The 24430-nt window shown below is 35.2% G+C and overlaps 1 protein-coding gene across 1 annotated transcript in view; it reads right to left on the bottom strand.

Moving 5' to 3' along the window:
• The window catches only part of LOC123318782 (cadherin-86C-like), a 56718-nt gene that overhangs the window by 9025 nt on the left and 23263 nt on the right, over positions 1-24430 (bottom strand). Inside the window, exons 6-9 of the mRNA XM_044905521.1 lie at positions 12786-12892; positions 8807-9058; positions 5466-5664; positions 767-1212 (exon numbers count right to left, since the gene is read on the bottom strand). Coding sequence (XP_044761456.1) covers positions 767-1212; positions 5466-5664; positions 8807-9058; positions 12786-12892 — 1004 coding nt within the window. The remainder of the gene's footprint in view (positions 1-766; positions 1213-5465; positions 5665-8806; positions 9059-12785; positions 12893-24430) is intronic.

Genomic DNA, 24430 nt, shown 5'->3' with positions numbered 1-24430 from the left:
ATTCAAATCACTTCGTTTCTAGTTAACGATTTGGCAACAGCGCTTGCTAAAAAATAAAAAGAAAAATGGCTTGTTTGTGAAATAACAGCTGTTGATTTGCAGCCATCATAACGCGCGTACTCATTGGCGAGCCTCAACAGCAACCGGCCATAAAAATCCCGTTCGTCGCAGACTTCATAGACAGCCATCTTTGTCTATCTCATCAGGATAGTGTATTTGTTTTATGCGTTTATTATCAACGCATATTTCAGTCGATGTTGCCAATTTGTACAATAGAAACGAAACGCTTTAAATTTTAAATACCCATTTTTATTTTTCATTTTTAAGTACCTACTTAAAATAATTTCTTTTGGGAAACGGTTGAAATGATTATTTCGAAATGTGACGTTTCAAAGATATTTCATAAAGAATACATCATTTTCGTCAGAAGGAGTATTTTTCCTCATTATATGTTTTTTGGGGTTCTGAACACGAATATGAAGTTTGCTCCATTAAAACAGCACTAGTTCAGGTCGAAAAATGAGGAAAACCTCGAAATATTTGAAGTTTTTCCTGTTCTCTGGTCATATTTTGCAAACGATGCAAAAATGTCACAAAAATCAAAATTGAAGAGCACAAAATTCCACGTCAAATTACTTTCCTAGATTCCTAGTTTTGTTACTGTCCCACCATCGTCATTTGAAAACAGCCAATTTCAATGAATATTTGTGAAAACTGCAATGAATTTACACATGTTTTTGCACCAAACTCAGTATATTTTACCTACCCCAAATTCTCCAAGGACATCATTCAACACCAGACCATCTATGGGATTGACAATTTCATATCTAACCTCATTGTTCGGCGAAGTGATATCTTTATCTATAGCTTTTATTACAGCATCGGATGTGAACCCTGTTTTGTCGGGATTCACAATGAATTCGTAAATATCTTTTTCGAACACAGGGCTCTCGTCGTTGATGTCAATGAGGTTAACTATAATTTTAGCAAAGGAGCTCTTTCCGTTGCCGTCTTCGTCGGTAGCTCCTACCGTCAATTCGAAGGCTGCGGTGGTTTCAGCGTCCAGAGAATCGGATGCTGCGAGGGTGATAACTCCGGTTTCTGGTTCTAATTTGAAAAGGTGGGATCCTGGACCAGTCAGGGAAGTGTAGCGTATTTTGTTTCCGGGTTCCGAGTCGATGTCTGCAGCCTCAACTAGCAGAATTGTGGTACCTGTGAAGTCAGTATAAGAGGAAGAATATGGAGTATAATGTTTCCATAATATTGATCAAAGAACAATTTTATATGTATACTGCATTCACATTCATTTAAGCAGTCGGTTGGCCATGAAATAATTTCCTCAAGTTTTTGTAACTAGAACGGAGTAAGGTTGGCACTCATGAAATGTCGTTAATGTCATAACGCCGTTGCCACAACTAATATCAATTTTTATTACGAAAATGCCGAAAGTGATTGAAAAAAGAGACAGGGTTTCAGGAAGTGATATTTAGAATTCAGGTCCACTCATTCAAATAGTTATACCCTGATATTCTAAAATACACAATACGTTAGATGGTAGCGAACATATTCAATGTAAGAGAATAGAGAATTTATATAATGTTTCATCTTAATCTGAACGACTTATATTTCAGCTGAATATTCCCACAATCAGAAAGATTGTGGATGAAGAGGATGACAAAGAATTTTCTTCTATTGGGATACCCAAAAAAGTGGTGGCATTTAAGAATTTTATGTTTGAGTGAATTAATGCGAAAAGTTTAGTACAGGATTTTCGATGAATGTCATCGTAGAATAAGTTCCCGAAAATTGATTTTTCTATTTTTGATTTGACTTGTCCTATACATTGTAAAGGTCTCAATAAATAATATAATTATTATTATTATATCAATGCATTAAGATGAACCGCCACAAATACGCGCCAGTTGTCCTGCTAATTGTTTATTCATGCGAAATTTTTGTTCGAAGGTGAAGTTCATCTTGATTGAAACTTCCTTTAATTCCTTTTACTTATATTGATGCAAGATGATTTTTGTTGAACAATTTAACATCCTTGTAATTATCTGTTAATTTCTTTGGGATATACCCATTCCCAACCACTGCAACATATGCATTTCATCTTTGGGTTAATAATTTTGAAATCTACAACTGATGTAACGTATTCAAACTTTAGCCAAAGAAGATATCGAATATTAACTCTCCTCAAGCTAGTGCATATTATGATGTTATACTGATCTCTTGTATTTTCCATGCAAATAACTGGATTTGGTATGTCTTCAGTCAGTTTGTATAAACTTCAATTTTCCGAAGAGATTCGACATTGTGATAAAGTACGTAATAACAGAAACTTTTACGTAGAACGGGCAACATAGCGTTGATTCAAAACCCAAAAATGTTTTGACAAGCGTCATAACCCCACATTTTCGTACTATACACAGTGAAATGTGTCAAATTTCCATGGCCAACCGACTGCTAAAATAAAAGTGAATGGAGTATAGGTACTATTATTGCATACTGATACTAAAGATATATTTTTCATGTGATTACTTCTTTGGTAGCGCTTGGACGTTGGGAATGCGTTACGGTCGAATGAATCGAAATAGTGGAGAAGCTAGCAGCGGCAGAATCGGTCATGTAGTCGAAATAGTGGGATATTATTCTTGCTGCTAGGCTTCGGCTTTGGACAAAAAGTACGGAGAGCTGCGATAGTTATTGAAGGATTGGAAGGGTATTATTGTTCTTGACAAATCACGTGGCCTACGGCCCTACGAATTCATTTTTAAGTTTCGTTGGCGTTGAATTATTTATCAATAGTTAAAATGCCAAAAACTAATTTGTGCGTGGAATGCCACGGGATAAAAGTAAATGCATTTAGATCTATAGTTATAATGTTCTCACACTTGTTGCTGTGTGTTCTTGATGTTTTTAGTTTTAATTTCGTGTTTTATGATATAAGACCATACCATGTAAACTATTGCCATACGCTAAATAAATAAATAATAATTATAATAGAATGAAATTATAACTACATTCATTGTTTGAAAATAATATATTCGTTCAATTTTCTATCTTAAAATTTGCAAAGAAAGACGCGATAGGTCCAGTTAAGAAAATTTTCTTGCGCACGTTCTTCAAAGTGGTTCAATGTTGAGGTTACAAGTAAAAAATCCTCTTGTTCTTTAATTACCTTTTCAAAAATAAATGAACTGAAAGGAGGGATCCAAGGTAATGCCCAAAGATTATAGAGTTAGGATGATGGAAAACGAAGCGACTACACTTGCGTGGGCGCCACTTGGTGGTTCAGTTGTGTATTAAAATACTAAAATGAAAAATTAAGGGAAACAACAATTCCGAAGGAATTGTCGTTCCAATAATGTGAGTTAGTCATGAACTATCATAGGAAGTCCCAGAGAAGTCGAAAAATTCAAGTGCAACTGTAGACCGGTTTCCTTTTTGTATTAAAATACTAAGACTGTTTAAAATATTTATTCGAGGGCCATTTGCCATTTCATGGAGACATTTGCACATGGCCGTTTTATTTATATTTTGATGAAGTTATTTGTGTATTTTATTTAATGAAATCCTCAAAATCAAAGACTTCGCTCAAAATATCGTACGGAAAATATTGTATGGTGAAGAACTGTTTGGGATTCTCCGAATATAAGTTTCTTTAAATTAACCAAAGAAAATGGAAACGTAAGTATTGAAACTCGCACCATATGACTCGAGTAAAAGCTACACCATGTGCAGTGAACATTTTACTTCTAGTCAATTTAAAGCTTTTCATCCATGTAAGTTGCTGTATGCAGAAAGTATCCTATGCATTAAAGGGCAACCAAAGAAACCACATGCGATGGAGGGCGAGCAGTTTGAAACTGATACATCGAATACTGATGGTAAGTCTTCCTAGATATCTGCAATGCATTACTGAATGCGACAAAATTATTCTCACCAGATGTCAAAAAAAAAACCTCACCTTTAAATATACCCTGTAAAATCTTCAATTCTGTCATATTTTTTTATAAATTTCGAATGAAAATATAGCAAATCTAACAAAGTATTTCATTAATATTAATTGATTCAAAACAATGGTTACATGAAAAAAACATCCTGATCACAAAACAAAGACCTGGATTTCTTTTGTCGCTCAGGATGTTTTTTCTGGTCTCGACTAAGTCGATTTTAGAATCCAATACTAGGAATTCGAATTTCGCGCCCTTCAATTGTAAGACAGAAATCTGCAATTCAACAGTTTGACATTACGATTTCAGCGCCATCTAATTTCTCAGTATGTGGAACCCAGGCCCAAAGTTTAGTCGGTTTTTAGTACTAGAGATATAGGGTCATTTCCCATCTTCCTAACTCTATAATCTTTGGTTATACCTTTAATAGAGGTAAATTCAGCATCGATTCTTCTTCGATGTCTTATCGCAGATTTTTCACCCTCAGTAATGGTGGATAGCTAGTTGAATTCGCGAATTTTTATATTGACGTCTGGATTTATTATCTCATTTGAATTCATATTGTAACATCCACTTTCTCTCAAATAGGGACGTATCGATATAAAAGATAAGCGCACAGGAATCCGATCAGTTAGTGTTCTGAATAGAGTCGAGTGAATAACAGTTAATCCCGAAGAGTAACAATGTGCAAAGTAGTGAAAGTAAATTAGCGACTGTGTAAATAATTTATAGTAGTTGTAAATAAATTAGACGTTGGGGTAGAAGACGATTTGTTTAACCCAGAGAATGTTGCGATATGAATTCGGCCTTAATGGAAAATAATTATGAAGGATTATGTTTATAGGATTTCACATTGTGGAGCTTATTGTTGAGTTTGCGAATTCCCAAGCTCCAATTCCTTAGAGGTTGCATGTAATATTATATCCAGATATTCCGATGAAGTGATCAAGTGCGAATTATTATCTCTGGTGATATTTTTAAATTTTTAAATATTGAATCTGTGATTTTTTTAGAACATGAAATAATATATTATCTTGAGTGAATAAATAAAGAAAAAATTTCTATTTATAATTTATTCCAAGAATTGTTCTATTATTGAATTTCATTTTAGTTGAGTGTAACTTGATGTTAATTAATCAATCAGTGTGCCGTGAAAGGTGAGGAGTAATGAAATGTAATGACTATATCATTATCATTTATTGACGTACCCGTTCCTCTCTATTTTTGCACCTTTTTAACGTTCAATTTTCAACATATAATCTTAGGTGATTTGAGTCTATAACAACTTTTGCACCCTCCAATCAAAATTGTAAATGATTTAAACCATCAGGAAAACTTGAAATTATTAATTTAGATACTGTGCTAAAAAAATCACCTTTTTATTCAAATAGAGAGAGATACAAATTGTTGAAAGATTTTTCTGACAGAAACTAGAGGCGAATAAGGAGTATTTAAAAATTGGAACTGGTAGAATTTGAAATTGCTCTTCAAATTGACTCAACTTACCAGCTACTGCGTTCTCCGGCACAGATCCAATGAATACTTCCTGAAGAAATTCTGGAGCGTTGTCATTCACGTCGTTCAGTAGAACTGTCAGTTTTGCTTTGGCCGTGAAATTTCCAGTGCCGATTTCCTTTGCGACTATTTCACAAATTACTGACTTTCTTTCTTCGTAGTCTAGCAGTTTTGGATCATGAACACTTATCTGAAAAGAAGGTATTTATTCGAGCAATATGAGTATATGCGGATGTATGCAGACACTCTACGGCCACGCTGAATGATACCCCAGTCAACCAGAAATATAACGGTAAGTCGCAGGGAGAACGAAAATATATCGCAATGAAAAGCTTCTTGGACAATTATGAAGGATGCACTTAGGATTTCGAATTGTGTACATTAACATCCACATATTGTTAAAGTTTGCGAATTTCTCAACTTCACTTCCCTTACGGTTGCATGTAATATTGTATCGCGATAAAGACAGATTAACGCCAAAAGACTATGAAAGATATCAACATGACTCGGACTGGCAAGAATTTACACTTTCAGTATACCATGGAGACCATGCCGACATCGAAGGTGGGTAGCGATAGACAGGTTTCGCTCTTGTTGGAGCTCGTCAGTACCACATAACTCAACCAAACGATGCCGACGGTATGAAGAGAAGAGAAATTAATGTACGCAGATAGCTACCTTTGAGTAGCCATGCATGAGAAAACTTAGGTCGTTGAACGCCAGGTGTCGCATCGATCTATTCACTACGTCGATGTGGCCACTGGTTTCCAACAAAAGGCGCTTGCTTAACTCAGCCGGCATCGACACACTTGTGACGTTTTTAAAAATTCAATACTAAAGTGAATCAAACATGGTCCGTCTACTATTTTGAACAAAAAATTAATACTTCTTTTGAACAATAAATCAACAAAATAAGTAGTAAATAATTTCAAAATGTGTAGAATACGAATAATATTTTCGAGATGAACTCCACATTGCCTGTTTCTATTTTCGATGTTATTTCATTATTGACAGATATTATGAAGTGAAATTTTAGTGTCAAAGAGTAGGTACTCGATTCGATTTTCAAAATTAGTTATCGCAACTCCCCTATTCAAAATCAAGAGTTGTTCGCACCCCCTATTGGAAGTTGAAGTTGAGGGAATGAAAAAAGCGGAAAAGTTGTTGCTCCTGAGAAATTGATAGGTCCGAGCAATTTTTCACATTTCCATTTTAGTTTGAAAATCGAGGTGTTAAGTTTTCGTTGGACCACCCTGTATGTGAATTTATGCACTGACCCAAGATAATTTGAATGTTGTGATGCTGTTCATGTTCTTCCTTTAATCGATCAAATTAGAATGAAGTACCTGAGGAAAGTAAAAGGAATAACTAGGAGAGACAGATGGACATGCGAAGACGTCAGAAGTCAGAGGGAAAGAAAAGCCCGGTAGAGGTAGAATCACTGGATAAGTATGTAGTAGGAAGACAGCTAGGATGGTGGGGACATTTGCCACGAATATAAGGGAATAAAATGAATAAACCGGTCGAACATATATGCAAAGCAAAAAGTCAAAACCGAAGAGAGGAAGACCCCAACAAACTGGAGAAAACATTTAGGAAATAAGTCATAAGAAGAGATAGAAGCACGAATGAGGCTATTGACGGCAAAAGGGGCGAATGAAAAAACTTCTGCTGAATTTACCCTTAAATTTCTCTATTGTATTGTAATCAGTCCGGCCCATGCGGTCGCTCCTTTCGAGAGATAGACAAAATCTGATACCCCATTCCCGTTCTCCTTTTCTGTGAAACTAACAAGAGTAGTAGTCATTTTTGGCCACCTTCTCTTGTTTTCGGGTTATAAGCAAAAATTGGAAAAATGGCGGTATCGAAATAAATTTATACCATGTATGACCATTTTCTTTTATTTTGATACAAACCATATGTTATATATTTTTGAAATCAGTAAAAATTAAGCTTTCAAAAAATTGCACAGAAATCTAATGTTCCCATTTAAAAAAACATATCTTTGGGTCATAGCTTCGTAATTGAAAATCGTACGAAAAATGCTAGCACGCCACTGGATTCTACGCAAAAAAGTGCCTGTATAATATGTCAATTTCAGAGCCCTATCAACAGTATTAGCGGAGATATAAATTTATTTCGATATCACCATTTTTCCAATTTTTGCTTATAACTCGAAAACAAAAGAAAGTGACCAACAATGACTACTACTATTATTAGTTTCTCAGAAAAATAAAACGAGACTGGGGTATCAGATTTTGTCTATCTCCTCTGGTTTAAAAACTGTAGTGCTAAAACATCGAAATCTGCCCACTCTTTACAGACACTGCATAAAAAGTGCCACCTGAATGCAGCACAGAAATTGCTGTACTGAAACTGCATAGTTTCTGTATTGATAATTTTGCATTTTGAAAATGCAGTTTTTGATATACAGTGACTGCACAGTTACTGTATTGATAATTCTGCACTTTTTGATATAGAGTTACTGCACAGTTTCTGTATTGATAAAGGTCAATTTCAAAAATGCAGTTTTTGATATATAGTGATTGCACAATTTCTGTATTGATAATTCTGCACTATAAAATGCAGTATTTGATATACACTTACTGCACAGTTTCTGTATTGATAGAACTGCATTTCAAAGACACAGTTTTTGATTACGATGATAGTTTAATGTCTGAGAATATGATAAAATGACAGTTTTAACGGCATGTAGACATGAATTGAATTCTGAAAAAAGTGCCTCCCAAACCAGGACTCGAACCTACCCCTAATCACCGGTCAGATGCTCTCCCAACTGGGAGGTACTTTTTTCAGAATTCAATTCCTGTCGGCATATATACAGTGACTGTACAGTTTCTGTATTGATAATTCTGCATTAAAAAATGCAGTTTTTGATATACAGTTTGTGTACAGTTCCTATATTGATAAAACTGCATTTTAAAAATACAGGTTTGACATACATTGACTGCATAGTTTCTGTATTGATACTTCTGCATTAAAAAATGCAGTACTTGATAAACAGTCATTGTATGGTTTCTGCATAATGCTGCAGTTTTTGATATAGTGACTACACAGTTTCTGTATTTATAACCCTACATTTCAAAAATACAATATTTGAAATACAGTTTCTGTGCAGTATTTGATATACATCAGTTACTGTACAGTATTTGATATACAGTTATTGCACAGTTTCTGTAATGCCGCGTCAAGTGTAGGTAGGTACGTTAGTCGTTGGGCGTTGGTCATTTGGTAGTCGATCTACCACCAGCCTCATACCTAGAAGATCTTCCTGCAACTTCTCAAATTAAGTATAAAGTTTGGAAACTTACTTGAAATTCAGACTGTCCCTCAACTACACTCGGCGTGATGTCGAATGTTCCGTTGTTGTTGATCAGTTCCAAAGTGACAACATCTCCAGGTTGGGTCCGTATGTTCGCTTGAGGAAGCTTCAAAAACGTACCAGATGGTGCATTTTCGTCCAAGAAGGCGTTGTACTCTGAAGAGCCAAAGGTTGGCGAACCAGCAGTCACTCCTGGTGGTATCAAGGCCAACCGGACAGTGGTGGATTGTGCTGGAGGCTCCTATTGAAAGGAGTATTTATTTATTTATTTATTTATTACATGTGTCGTCTGGTTGCAAAACCGGCCAACTCCTCAATTTTCGGAGAAAATTTCTGTTTATTTTACTAAGTCCTCTATTAACATTTCCACCCATTGGCAATGAGAAACCATACCAAAACCGGTCAACTCCGTGCGTTGTGGGGGTTAGAAAACTCCAATGTGCTGCAAAAGCGGCCACATCCACTCGTCAGTGTTTTTCAAAACCGGTCATCTCCAAATTCAACTATGTTATATACATAATTATATATTTCGATTATTGGTGACGTCCATATTATAAACATTAAAATAATTTTCGCAGGAATTTGGACAAATTTTTATTCATTATCCTTTTAATACATCGCCAACGTTTCGAATCGGTTGTGATTCTTTCTCAAGGCTGGAATGTCAAAATAAAACCAGAAACAGATAAAAAGGACCTACAGACGATATGCCACTCACCTCGTATTTCATCGGATTGAATATCCGATGAATTTATTTCAATAAAATTGACGATATTCAATCCGATGAAATACGAGGTGAGTGGCAGATCATCTGTAGGTCCTTTTTATCTGTTTCTGGTTTTATTTTGACATTCCAGCCTTGAGAAAGAATCACAACCGATTCGAAATGTTGGCGATGTATTAAAAGGATAATGAATAAAAATTTGTCCAAATTCCTGCGAAAATTATTTTAACATAATTATATATTTTTTTTATAAGTTTACTCAACCTAAAATAAAGTTCAGTTACACAGAAACATTGTGAATGATTTTTTTTGGCTAAAACCCCGCTATTTGATGTCAATTTTATAGATATTTTAAGCTTTAGTTTGTTGCAAAACCGGCCAACTCCAAAGTGGGTTGCAAAACCAGCCAAATCCTAACTATAATTTTGAATTTCCCCCTCCCAGCACCTTCCCCCAGATTCTCTTATGGTGCTCTAAAACCTACTATCCTAGTGACACATTAATAACAAGAGATTGGGATCCTATCTCCAATTCCCTAGTTTTGACAAAAAAATCGTCTCTCCTGAAAAATTTTCTGTTATGGAGATGACCGGTTTTGCAACCAGACGACACACATAATTGTTTCGAGTAGAGGACAAGCCTATAAACTCGAAGATTATTAGATTACATATGTGCATACATAAACTGATGTGGATAAACGAAAATGAAAGCGAAAAATACAAAACTGAAATATCATATACAAAAACAAAAACAAAAATTATGTATGTACAACTTCAATACCATATAAAATATTCATTCATTTGAGAAGGGCAATACCAAGAATGGTATGACAAATTTGACCAAAGTCCTCAAGAACATTCAACTCTACAGTTTTCCCTCACACCAAAAAAGCATATTTCTCTCGAGTTTTGTCATCAGGCGTTAAGATGCATTAATTCGCTAATAAGAATGCGTTGAGACCACAGCTGTGCCGAACACTGAAAAAAAATTCCTTTCAGCACTAAGTACCGAGCACTGACAAAAAATACTCCCGAGTCTTGTGCACTAAGCACACATTTTTCACAAAATGGTCTCGACTACTACGCACTTTGTGAAAGTAATTCGATTTTGCGTGCACTAAGCACTTTCCGACTTCAAAGTAGTAATTTTATTTAGTTCTGAACCTGTAGGATCACAAACTTTTGCAGGGTGTTCTATGACGGCATGAACTATTTCCTGAAATATAGGTTACATTTTCAACTAATACTCAAAAACTTCACATATCTAGGATGAATTGATGATTATGTATTTTAAGAACATTATATGTGGCGCATCCAACGCCTTCGAAGAATTGTATAGCCAAGTTTTTGATGAAGCATGAAGGTAGCGAAAGCGTTTAAAATTTTCAAATTTATTTTGGCCATTAATTAAGGCCCTATTCATTCTTTTGGAATGAGTTTCATATCATTAGTAGTTTTTGAGTTATTCCCGATTTTCTTTATTTTATAAATCTCGCCATCTATGAAAACCATTGAGTACTACGGCGTGGATTTTAAGCTCTCTTGGTCACCGTTTGAAGGGACTTCCTCAAAGCAAGCGCAATTTTGTTGTAAATCACATGCGTCAAGGTTGTGGCAGTTTTAATTCAAAATTCAATAGGGAGAAAGCCGTCAAGTGTGTTCGTAAGTTAGCAGGTGGTCATCTGAAGATAATCAAATGACTTTTTTTCCTATCGCTTCTCCTTATTTGGATATTGAAAGAAAGGAATCCGGATTTTCACAAAATGCGAATTTGTTTCATGCTATTTCATACACCTGTAAGCAATCATATTAAAAGCAGAACTGAATTATAATTACATTTCCCGTAATATACATGAATAAATATTGTCTTCATAAAAATGTTGAGTCAGATCGAAATATTCATATTCTTGGGTTCATATTATAGAGGGTGTTCCACCGCGATGGTTAATTAAATGTTTTCGGAGAAGTAATCAGAATTTTTCGCTGAAAATTTTTATGTTGAGGATATCGACAATGAGCTTTCTACCTTAATTATTATCAGACCTTTGCAACTCCCGGTTATACGCCGGCATTTGATTCCTAGTTTAACCCTATCATGTGGTATAAAAGATGCCGATAAAGTGACAACGCGTCGATCACTTATTCGTGTTTCGGCAAGATTTCCGAAGGCTTAGTGCTTAGTAATCTTCATAAGTAATCGCGAGCACTTCAGTGCTCGGGAGCTGTTTAGGGAATGTCTAAGCACTAAGCCTTTCGATAAAGTGCTCGAATTACTTAGCACAAAGAACTGGTTTTAAAACGTGCTAGGAAACACAAAAAGGCCTAAAGTGCTTTCAGAAGCACTAAGCACAATGCTTTGGCATAGATTTGGTTGAGATACAGTCGAAACAAAAGTTTAATTCAGCATATTCTGCCATTTTACGAGCTCATTCTCAACTGATTGAAAAACATGCTATTAAAAATATGTGAAATGAATTGTATTAATATTATCATTATTTTCATGAGTATTAAAATTTTGTACTATATTTTTTATAGATCTTTTTTAATTTCCGAAAATTTGCCGACCCTGACGCGTTACCAGTACTTTTGCTTGTTTCTCCATAAGCTTCTACATTTTTAATCATGAGGCTGTGGTAACACTCAACTGACTCAACTTTAGCAGTCTAATATAGAAGAAACTAACATTAGCATATCCTCGAAGCTAAACCTAAGTTTATATTCACACCTATCTTTAGCCGCATATACTAACACCTCTATGGCGATGCAAACCTTTGCATATTGCTTGCCGCGAAAGAATGCGAACGAAAAGAGCCGGACCATGCCAATCATCACTCTCGACCCTGATCCCCAACCGTAAATGACCCAAAAAAGTTTGGGAAAGTCGAGATTTTGACGTTTACGAATAGCGAATGTGAATGAATTTACGAACACAGAATGGAATACAATCCTCAGTTATTAATAAAATAGAAAATCAATAAAGAATTTTACCCTCTGTGAACATTATCAGATATGTTTCAGAAGCTGCCTTACCGATGGCAATTGTTTCTGATTATATAAATAAAGTTTGCGAATTGTGAAATGAAAACATTCGTTTTGTAAATTGGCTTAGGGACAATAACGAACCAGAATGAAAGCAAATGTCATGATCTGAAGAAGTTTGACGAGTAGGCTGATTTAATTGTTGACCAGTTATTGAAACTCCTCAGAAAATATCGCCTCTGCAAATTTGCATTGTTTTTACAAACCTCCGCATCTCCTCTCACTTCCTCCGCAACAACAGTTAACAGTATGGGCTGATTCATATGACTGGCTGCTATAATTTCTGATAGGGGTCGGGCCAAACGGAGCTCACCTGGAACAATCAATTACTATAATTTTTATGTCAACATTCAGGTTTACATGGAAAAGTTTGAATTCAGTGGGGTTTCACGGGCAAAATTGTATACAAGAGAAATGAAGCGTTGCTATCAGGATTTCAAGCGCGTTAAATGCCTTCAATAATTGATTATCATCATTTGTATTGAATGGAAAATATTGATTGTCCCTGGAAATATTGTGATCATTTTGGCTCCTCTGAAATCGAGCAGAAAGTGTGTCCAACTTTGGAAAATTGGAAAAAGTATGTTAGGTGGTAAGAAAAGATGAGATAATGGCTGTATGCACCGTTTGATTAAACGAAGTTTAAGTTCTAAAATGACGTTTAAGCACAGAATCTCTTTTAGTTTGGGATCCAACGATGCTAAATCGGGATTTCCTTGAGCTTCATGGACACCTAGTGCTCTTGAATGACGGAAGCAATATTCCGATAGGAATGTGCTCGCAATGGGTGAAAAGCGTTTAGAAGGACGTGGGAATGTTTTTTAAAACAAATTATCTCCTTCTCATTCATTATCTAATTTTTCAGTTCACTTCATGTTTCTTAGATACATTTTCATTGCTTAAGTCCATTTCATCATGAATCCAGTTCAATGTACACATTAGAGTTTTTGGTTCAATTTTGTCTTTCGTAATATCTTTGATTACGCTAATATATTTATGTGTTTCAGATGAATAATTTGAAAATGGGAAATTTCGTTCCATGAGGAAAATGCAGAAGACTAGGGAGTTGTCCAATCTGATCTGTGTTATTCAAAGTGAAATTTATTTTCAATGTATGACTTATTGGAAGTTTTATGGTTCGGAAAATGATTCTTATTTTTCTTGAATATTAACATGCAATTATTATGCTTATCAGATTGAAACTTTGACTCGTACAAATATTTTAAAAGTAGTTTCTTGAGGTCAAAAGAAACACTTTTTTCTTCACCATTTTTTCCGAATCGGCTCGGTTTAGACGATACAGGCTGTAGTGAAACTATAAAAAGTTCTATCTCACATTTATTCCATGAATCTTTTCCAAACACAAGATATCACCCACGTCTTCCTGTTTTCTGATGATGATCATTACGTAGGTACTATAAAAATAAGAAAAATTCAAAGAACCCAACTCTTGAAACTGAGTTGGACGCTATCTAGTGAATATTTGAACGTTTTGTAACACAAAAATATTCTTCCTATTTTCTTGCAAAATGCGGCGTTTCCGAAAAAATTTTTCAAAAATAAAAAAATATTTGTAGAAACGAAAAATTTGGTACTTTGGCTGAATACAGCTCTGTTTAAAAAATTCACAGATGTGTTGTATCGCAGACTTAGCTAGTCATTCTGAAGGTAATTTGGTTTTTCCAGGGGTGGCATAGCTCATTATGAAAAAAAACTTGAATTGGCTATATTTTTATCAGGGCAGAATCGGAAAAATAGTATCGAAAAAAGTGCTTCTTTTGATCTTAAAAGCCTACTGTTGAAATATTTGTACGAATCAAATACTCACCCTGTATATTAATCAGGAAACAAATCACGAATAAACAGGGGCGGATCCAGGATTCTATTTTGGGGGGGGGGGGACAACCCCCCCCATTCCTATTTTTCCCAACCAGAATTTTTTTATTCTTATCTGAAAAAATACTTTTTCATGGTACTGCACGAACATCTGTAGGCTCCTTTTGTTCTCAAGATAAAGTGGAAAAAAAAAACGGTTATCGGTCAATAAGAAAAGTAATAACACGAAAATATAAAACAAAAGATGTAGTCGCATTCTGAAACGGTTTCAGATCTCCCAGATTCGAATTTTGGTGGACTATTCGAATCCAATTACGTAAATTTTCGGAAATAGGTTTGAAAATCATATGAAAATTTAGTGCAAGCGAGGAAAGAATTTATGGTCTTGGGGGGGGCACGTGCCCCCCACTCATGATCTCATCGGAATAAAACGACAATAATTATATCCCACTGTTTCTTGTTGCATCGTAATCAATATTTATATTGTGGAAATAAGGGGGGATTTCGTGTTGAGCAACGAGCCGTTGAATTCAATAAAACGGTGAAGTTATAAGGGCGACAAATTAACGTTGCTGTAAAATATAGCCGTTCTATGCGATTTTGGACAATAACGAAAGTTTTCGACTTCGTGGGGTGAGAATGCCATGAATCACGGTTGGTCGGATTGCGTGTCGAGCTGAAATTATGTTCTCTGAGTGTTCTACATCCATCTGTTTCTCCAGACATAAACATAAATAAGGTTTTGTTCCCAGTCCTTCTCATTATTTTTCTTTCTAACAACATCATGATTTCATCACATATTCCACCCAATCATCATTTTTCTCGAAATCAACGGATTATCATCGAATGAAAAACCTTTTACCATTAGATAATTATACATTTTTTAATTGTGGACGATACGTCGGTGGCGGTCTCCGCTCGCAGCCTTGCTGAGCTTATAAGGCGTTGCGAACTCTTAGTCGATAGTTTTGTCAGATGGTGCAGGGCTAATACTCTCATTGTGAACATCCCTAAGACTGAACTAATAATCTTTGAAATTAAAAACTATTTAAAAGAGCCGATTTCCATTCGTTGCCTAGGCAATGAATTGAAGTCCAAAAACTCTGTTAAATTCTTAGGTTTATTTGTTGACAGTAATTTGAAATGGAATGATCATATACATCATGCATGTAGGAAATTAAGCTCATCTTTCTATGCTATTTGGCAAATAAGAGATACTCTCCCCCTTGAATCGATTATAAACACGTATTACAGCTTGTGCTATACCCATATTGCGTATAATATCATCGTCTGGGGAAATTCCATAGATTTTTATAGAGTTTTCAAATCCCAGAAACGTCTCATGAGAATGATTTTTCGGGTTGGTCCTCGTCAACACTGTAAACCATTATTTGTTGCTAACAATATTATGACTGTGCCTTCTATATATATGTATAAATGTTTATTATATGTGAGAGACAACAAATCGATCTTTGTTAAGCTGTGTAATTTTCATTGTTATTCTACTAGAAATACCGAAACTCTATCTTTACCTCTACATAGAACCACCAAGTTTGAAAAATCTTCCTTCTATCAGTGTATCAAGCTTTACAACCATCTGCCTGATTCTGTTAAAGTAATGAGTAGATTAAATTTTAAGAAAATTGTTGAATCGCTAATGATTCGTAAGGCATATTATAGTGTTAGAGAGTATTTGGATGATAGAAATATGTTCTAATAAATCTGTAACCATGTGACTTGTCCTATACCCAACATTGGGTCCAACAAGATCAATAAATATTATTTTTATTATAATTGAAAGCAAGCGAAACAAAATGATACAGTATTAAATAAATCAATCAGGAGTACTACGGTGTGAAATTTATTTATGTCAAAAACCAAGCGCTTTCGGTCTAAAACAAGACCATCATCAGGGTTTTCCTAGAAGGGTGAAAGAGGTTGTATAATACAAACAAATACATAGATATAGTAGTTACCCGTCTAGGAAGCTATCGCAATTGTCGGCGAGTAACTAAAGGCATCGCAACAATAGATCAGGTACACTCAAAATGGTAAAACTAAAAATTTCAGAAATATATAAAAATCATATCAACGACGCAATTAAGGGGATCATAAACAATCATAAGAATGACATAAATGTAGTAATGACATGAATATCATAACCTCGAGAAACCCCGAGAAAGACAGGAAAGACACATCTCAACTATCAACATATTGTTAAATATGCCGACCGTAGGGTGACCTGAAATAAATATGCGTAGTCATGTAGTCATGTCATAGGCGTAGTGGTCAAGGGGAATCTCGAAATCATTACAAATTAAAATTAAAAATTAAATATTAAATTTTTTCTTTTTCAAATCAATTACATTACATTAAAATTGGGACACAATGCGGAAACGAACACCCAAAAGGACACCCACATGACAAGGACCTCAAGAGTTACATCAAACTCTTAAATACTCGCCGACAATTGCGATAGCTTCCTAGACGGGTAACTACTATATCTATGTATTTGTTTGTATTATACAACCTCTTTCACCCTTCTAGGAAAACCCTGATGATGGTCTTGTTTTAGACCGAAATTGCTTGGTTTTTGACATAAATAAATTTCACACCGTAGTACTCCTGATTGATTTATTTAATAATTTATCCTCTGGTGTGCACAGCCATCCCCATAGTAAAATGATACAGTATATTTTCTACATTATCTAATAACACTGATCGACCAAATTATAGCTTTGTTCTCCCACCTAAGGAAAATATATATATTTTGAATCTTCGTAGCCAAGGTATAAACGCACGATAAATAAAAAGTGGAAGTTAGCTCTTGTTTTTTAATAATTATATTCATGATTTTTAACAAAAACAATGCATTATAATATTTGCAATGGTGTAAAAGATTCCGATCGCTTAGATCTTTTGTCTTTTCTGCTGTAGGGCGACTCCAGTATTTCTCTAACGATGGACCAACAATAATCAGCAAGCATAGAGGGTTCCCCTTTGCCTTGGTAGCGTTTTTCGAATGACGCGATGTCTTGATGGAATCGCTCTCCATGCTCGTCACTTACGGCTCCCATATTTTGTGGAAAGAAATTAATATGTGATTGCAAAAAGTGTATTTTTACGCCCGTTTGCAACAGCCGAGAATTATCTAGAGAATTTGCTCGAAAATTCATGCGCCGTGAATTATATACCGTTGCATACGCACTTTCGGTAGAATTCTCTGTTCAGTTGCATACAAAATAATCTCTGCCGTTTTCTTGCGAGAATTTTGTAAAGAATTCTCCAGAGAATTCTCGGCTGTTGCAAACGGGCTTTAAGGACATGTTGCATCCCATTTTTTGATGAGCCTGTAACATCGTTTTGACGATATTTACATATTGCGGAGATTTGTGATTGCCAAGAAAATTTTTGGTCACTTCTACAAAGGACAACCAGGCTTCTTTTTCAAAGTCATTCAATGCTGCCAGAACTGAACTTGTTTCAATAGTTTGTTTATTTTATAAAGTATCGTAGGGTAGAGAAGTGCGAACATGGACAATTCACGCATGTCTTTTATTTTGATATCGGGAGCTAAACAAACGTAAGTACTATTATTTTTGTAATCAGGTGAGGAATACCCAACAAAAAAAATATAAATCTCTTAGGTGGGAGAACCCTTGTTGAATAGTGTAATTGATTGGTGATAGTTACTCTACACTCTAGAAACATGCTCTAGAGTCTAGAGCATATTTGAATTCACAAATAATGATGATTATTATGTACACTGAACTCAATTGTTTTTCTCAGAAAATCGGGGTAACTGATTCTTAATAGTTATTTAGTCAACTAGTTTGGGATAATTAATCGGTAAATTGATAAAATAGTTGATTTCAAGATTTTTTCATCTACCCCGGTCTGTGTTGAATAGGAAATTGCACAAAACTTTCAGCAATACCTAGACAACTTTGACAAATTATATATTTTTTGTCCATATCAGATTGTTGATATTTATGAGGCCGATTGAACAATTCGCTTTTGCATATCGATTTTCGAAAAATTAGTTGCAGAATCAGGACAATGATATTGGTATTGTGTCAGTATACAGGGTGACCCACGGTGGGTGACGTTTACGTAGAAAATTCAGAAGATTTGGGTACTAAAGTTCACGCTTCTGATCTTTTTGACTGAAATATTTTCAATATTGCGCCGTTGTCGTTTATATGATGAAATACAACATACAAACTCCCAATCCCTGGAACCAAAATCAATAAAAAAATTGAAATAACAGATTTGCTACTGCGTAAATTCTTGAACTAATTTGTTAGGAGCAAATCAAGTAGAAAAAATTGTTGCCTGACAATGAATTGAAAAAAATAACTTTGAAATTATAATTTTTTAACGTAACGTTTCGGAGTCTATCTCAGACTCCATCATCAAATGAAGGTCCATTTCTGATTTGCTCCTGACAAATTAGTTCAAGAATTTGCGCATAGAAGCTATTCGGTTATTTCAATTTTTTAATTGATTTCTTTTTCGAGATTGGAAGTAAAAACCCTAAAAAGTTTCAGAAGATGCAGAATCTTCCCAGATTAAACTACAAACTTCGTTATTTCAAATGAGACACTATTTATTTTAACTTTTTTCACTTCCCAACCTCCATCTGAGTGTTTTAGTCTATCCTCTCTCCATTTCTGATACTTCCGGAAATATTAATGGTTTTCCATATAAAATTGCCTTAAATATGGATCCCATTTAATGGGCATAGAAAAGAAATTTCTTTTTCCCGGAAGCTTGGATTTTGCATAGGTACCTAAAAATCGCTGACATGCAGAAGAGGTGTAGAAAAATCTTAGTTTGTGATATACAGTTCGATAGAAAAACGGCAAAAAGTTGAGTTTTTCAAATGGAACATGTCTAAAATTGAGCTAAGCACCCATTCGATCTTTCTCTTGTCCTGACCAGCTCCGGTGGCCACGTATAGTACCCAAATTCTGCGGTGCGCTAATTGACCGAAGCAGCAGCCCCACTCTCAGTGTTTTCCGAAGCGAAAAACTGCACATTTTCTTATAATTCTCTTTGTTAACTCTGTTGATGTAACTGCTCCTTGTTCTCATTTAGATTATTGTGACACCTCTTCAACTGTTAACCTCATCAAAAAAATATTCTTTCAAGTCTTCTCAGTCAATTCTGGTGCTAATTTTTTCAACTCGAGAAGTAATGTACTTACAGTCTTTTCAAAATTATTAATTCAACCATTTTCATGTTTTTTTCATTCTGATGAAATGACTCCACGTGTAAGATTATTTCAGAATCTTCAAACAGAGTTATACTCCTTACTAGTACTGCTCAATTGATATGTTCACACGAGACCACTCGATTGAAATCTTTATCAGTCATATGCATTTCATGATATTTTATAATTAACATAGATTTTCAGACCAATTTCATACCATGTCAAAGAAGAAAAAAATATTTACAGCGTCTACGAAAATAGTCACGAATTATGCATTTCGTCTAACGAATGCAACGTCAATAAAAATTGAACTTCCTACTCAAATAAGCTTTTCCAAGAACACATAATCGCTGTGATACATCATAAAAGGGCCACCATCATTCAACTTCCATGAATATAAACATTGATTCTCGGTAGACATTGGTCATTATCGAATTGATAGTAAAAGTAGGTCAGTTCTGAAACAATTGACCTGCTCATTCTATCAAAAGAGTTTTGATGCACACGATTTTCAAGTATGAAGACCAACGTGAAAGGACGTATGCGTATAGGTACACAATGATTCAATATGCGAGCTAATATTCAACGGATCACGCATCCTCGTACGTTTTTAACCTCGACCTTTAATGGGATGATTCTGCTCTGCTATCTGACAAGGATGGTTTGGGTTGGGAGACACGTAACTACCGAAATAAAATTATGCATTTCCTTATATGAAAGATGAAATATATTTTCAATGAGTGTAGGAATAGCTGAGAGAACATTCTATCTTCAGGAGAACAACATTAGTCACTATGCCTATATGAAAAATTTGATGTGGACGATAACGTTCCCTTACACATTGCTATAGTTGTGGGAGTTGGATGATAATAAATATTCAAGTATTTAAATGATGTGGGCGATGAAAATTCATAATTGAAATAAAAATATTATTATATGGTTTTCATTGACAAGTTTAGCTTACCTAAAGATTAAATTGTGACAGCGAAACATATGTCGTGATTAAACAAGTAATACGCCCTCAGTTCTTTTTTTTCACAGAGGTAGTCGGTGTCAGGAAGGTATAGCACCTCAGTTCAAAGCACATTGGAAAGGTGATGACGTAGAAGGTGGCGATCAAGGTCAAGTTCATCGACAGAACCCGCTTCGTTGATAGTGACGTAGCATAGACAATGGGTAAAGTTATGCAGAAGAAATATTTAAAACACCTTCTTTATCGAAAGGCAAGATCATTGGAAGTGCGGAAGGCTAACTTTCACCAGTTGTTCGAGTTACTAGATGATAAGTAGTAAATGATTCAACTTTATTGCACGGCATGGCCTGATTTCATCTGAGCTCAAGCACTTTCGATCTCCTATTGCTTTTCTTGGTCGTAGATGGCAATTGTGAAGTCCTCACTTTAACTTCATGTTCATTTTTATAGACATTCATTCACTCCAGGTGGTATTTGAATAATTTATTCAGATTCTCATCCGTGAAGAATCTGAGGATTTTGACATGGCCGACTACATAAATAGACCCCCAGAAGTTCATTGTGACAATTCAATTCTTTCGAATTAGAAATTCAACTGAGGTGATGTATTCTGCAGAAACAACGATTTTGAGGAAACTGCACCCGATTCAGAACAAAATGAACTAACAGGAATCAGAATTTAATTTAATTTAATTTTATTTTAATATTGCACTTATCAAGGATCTCACTTGACACATATTCGTTTTTTCAACACTGACAGTTTGTGCTGTGAAGCGCAGTGAAAGTGGACTTTACTGTAAACGACAAAGGAACTTCGGTGCTTCTGTGCGTGTGAACGTATTGAAGTACCGAAGATACAACTTCCATTTATGGTGAGTCCAGATCCCGGATCGTCAGTGCCACGATGGGGAGCAATGTCGAACAGTTCATGTTCGTTTTCGAGAAACTGGCAGAAAGTTACAACGACTGTCGAAGTTGAATGTGTTAAGAGACCTCCTCCTCTAGTTGCTGATCATTGGAAATTTTCTTATATAATATTTTCTCGGTGAAAACCTCAAAATGTTCTCGAAAATTATTGCACAGTGAAGAACTATGGATCGGATAAAGTATTTATTTCTTCAACTAGTATTTTTCGTAATAAGCGTGTTTCTGCGCAACGAGCGAAGCAAGTTACGCAAAAGAACGCGAAATACGACATGTCAATCCAAGAAGAGAGAAAAATGTACGAGGATATATTGAAAAATTCTTAGCCTACTATAGAACGAAACATAATTTCAATGTCAAAATATTTTATTACTCAACATAGTCTCCTCAACCCTTTCCAGCCCAATGATGACATATGGCATCATTGGGTTAACAGTGTCCATTTCATTAAAACAGAAAGCTATTCCACAATGAGCTCTGTATGATTTGGATCTATCGTTCAGTGGTAGATTACATTACCAAAATTTGGGTCAGTTACAGGAGTTTGATAAGAAGGAATTTCATTTATGTTCAGTCGGCAATACGGTTCGCCAAAAGCCACGTGCATAAGTGATTATTATTAATTTTTTTACTGTTATTATCACCCAAAATTCGGCCATATCTGTGTAAACGGTAAAGTTGACCTATGTCTAACAAAATATAAAAGTTGTTTCACCTCATTTCATGTAAATAAATAATATAACTCTTCAATTCTACTAATTTTATTTATTATTCATTCCAAAGTGCCTAATACATATGCTTACTGACTTCATATGGCATCAAGTCAATATTTCACTAAAGACTTGAAAAAAATTTTTTTTTTCCTCACCAATGTTTAGTATACCTACTTTTTATACATAATTATTGTTGCGAAATATTTTTTTCAATGGGCGGATAATAATTCGGGCTGGAAAGGGTTAATTGGATACATTTATTACAGCGAACCTGCAACGTCTTTTTCAAAAAAAATGTTTCTTCTTGCTCTGGAAACCAGATCTCCATAGATTTTATTTCCTCTTCGTTGGAAGAATATTTACGATCTTTTAAACTTTTATTCAGTTGAGGAAAGAGACGATAGTCGGATGGAATCAAATCTGGTGAATAAGGGGGGTATTAAAGTAATTCAAACCCCAAATCATGAATTTTTTTCATGCCAACATGAGATTTGTGTACAGGGGCGTGGTCCTGCAAAAACATAACACCTTTGGATAGCTTTCCGAGTCTTTTCTCTTTAATTTTTTCCCGTAGAGTGGTCAGTAATGTCGAAGAGTAATCTCCGGTTATGGTTCTACCCTTATCCAAAAAATCAATGATTATTACTCCATGGCAATCCCAAAAAACTGAAGCAAGAACTTTTCCAGCAAATTTTTGGACACGAAACTTCTTAGGTCTTGGAGAACCAGAGTGTCGCCATTGCATCGATTGTTGCGGTTCGGTTTAAGAAGTCTAAATCTTTTTCAAATCGAGCACAGATCGAACGCGATGCTTCTAGCCTTGCACACTTTTGGTCAACATTCAAACATTTGGGGATCCATTATGCAGCAATTTTTCTCATGTCCAAATTAACGTGAACTGTACGATGAATGCGTTCGTGTTCGTATGAAATATTCAGTGCTTAAGATATCCGTTTTAGCCCAGATAAAATCTTGTCATGAACTGTATCGATATTTTTGGAAACTGACACAGAAACTGGCCTTCTTGATCTTCAATGGAAAATATACCTCTTGCAGTTTGCAGTCCAATTTTTCACGGTCGTATACGAAGGACATTGATCACCAAGGGTATTAAGCATAAATTCGTAAATCTGCTTATCTCTTAACCCTTTTAAATACTGGTACTTGATGATGGCTCGATACTCCAATTTTTCGATTTTCACAATTTCGGTGGACATCTTCGTTCTTTTGATTTATTGCGTAACTCTGGTTCACTTTTTTGACCTCAAACTTCACACTGATACTTCTAGTGAGTTATTGTTCGTTGCTATGGTAACGCAATATTATTTTAATGCATTTAACTGGTCTAGGCTAACTAGATATCAATATATCCTCGTATATATTATATGTGATCCTCATCAATGGTTGAGCAGTGTATATTGTGAGCAGTGGAGTGGGAGACGATACGGTGAAAATAATTTTCACACAGTTTTTTCGCAAAGCACATATGTTTATTAATGATTCTTTACAAAGCTCGGCATTGTTTTCATGTTCAAAAAGAGAATGAATATGGAAATGGGTCAATTGCGAGAGAAAGGGGTTCGGAAACTCCGCAATGAATTATATGCAACTGGGGTAATTGGGCGCTAACTATTGTAATTTTATGTAACAGTGCCAACGTAATTTGCAAGTCGATGGTCTGAAACACTTTCCTCTGCCCTTAGTCATCATAACAAATCCTGAAGGCAACAGGAACATAGTTTACAATCTAGAAAATTTGATTTCCCCTCTAGCAACGGAATTGAAATTCATGTTCAATGATCGATTCAATATTGTATTTATCAGCCTATTTGAATTTATTATTCAATCTCACACTTTGACAATCGTTCGCCAGCTACGCCAGACGTGAAGATGGAGACAAAGATTATGGAGTACAAAGATGAGTAACGAAGCGACTAAATACAGTGACTCTAACGATTCTAACGACTTGTTAATATCACTGTAGGTACACTGATGTGAGCGCCATCGCGTGTTTCAAATGTGTTTCTAATACCCTAAGACTGGTTAAAATATTAATTCGAGGGCCATTTGTAGAAACATATGAAATTTTGTAAGATTACAGATGGCCATTTTGATCAAAGAGTTTTTGAATGTTTTGATTCTCGATTCTCGTACCGCCTTTTGTTTATCTAGCTCGTTCTAGTGTAATTT

Source organism: Coccinella septempunctata, chromosome 8 (assembly GCF_907165205.1).
Source record: "Coccinella septempunctata chromosome 8, icCocSept1.1, whole genome shotgun sequence".
In the NCBI taxonomy this organism is placed as follows: Eukaryota; Metazoa; Arthropoda; class Insecta; order Coleoptera; family Coccinellidae; genus Coccinella; species Coccinella septempunctata.
The sequence above is the reverse complement of the archived record's forward strand: the minus strand, read 5'-3'. Positions and strand labels throughout refer to the sequence as shown.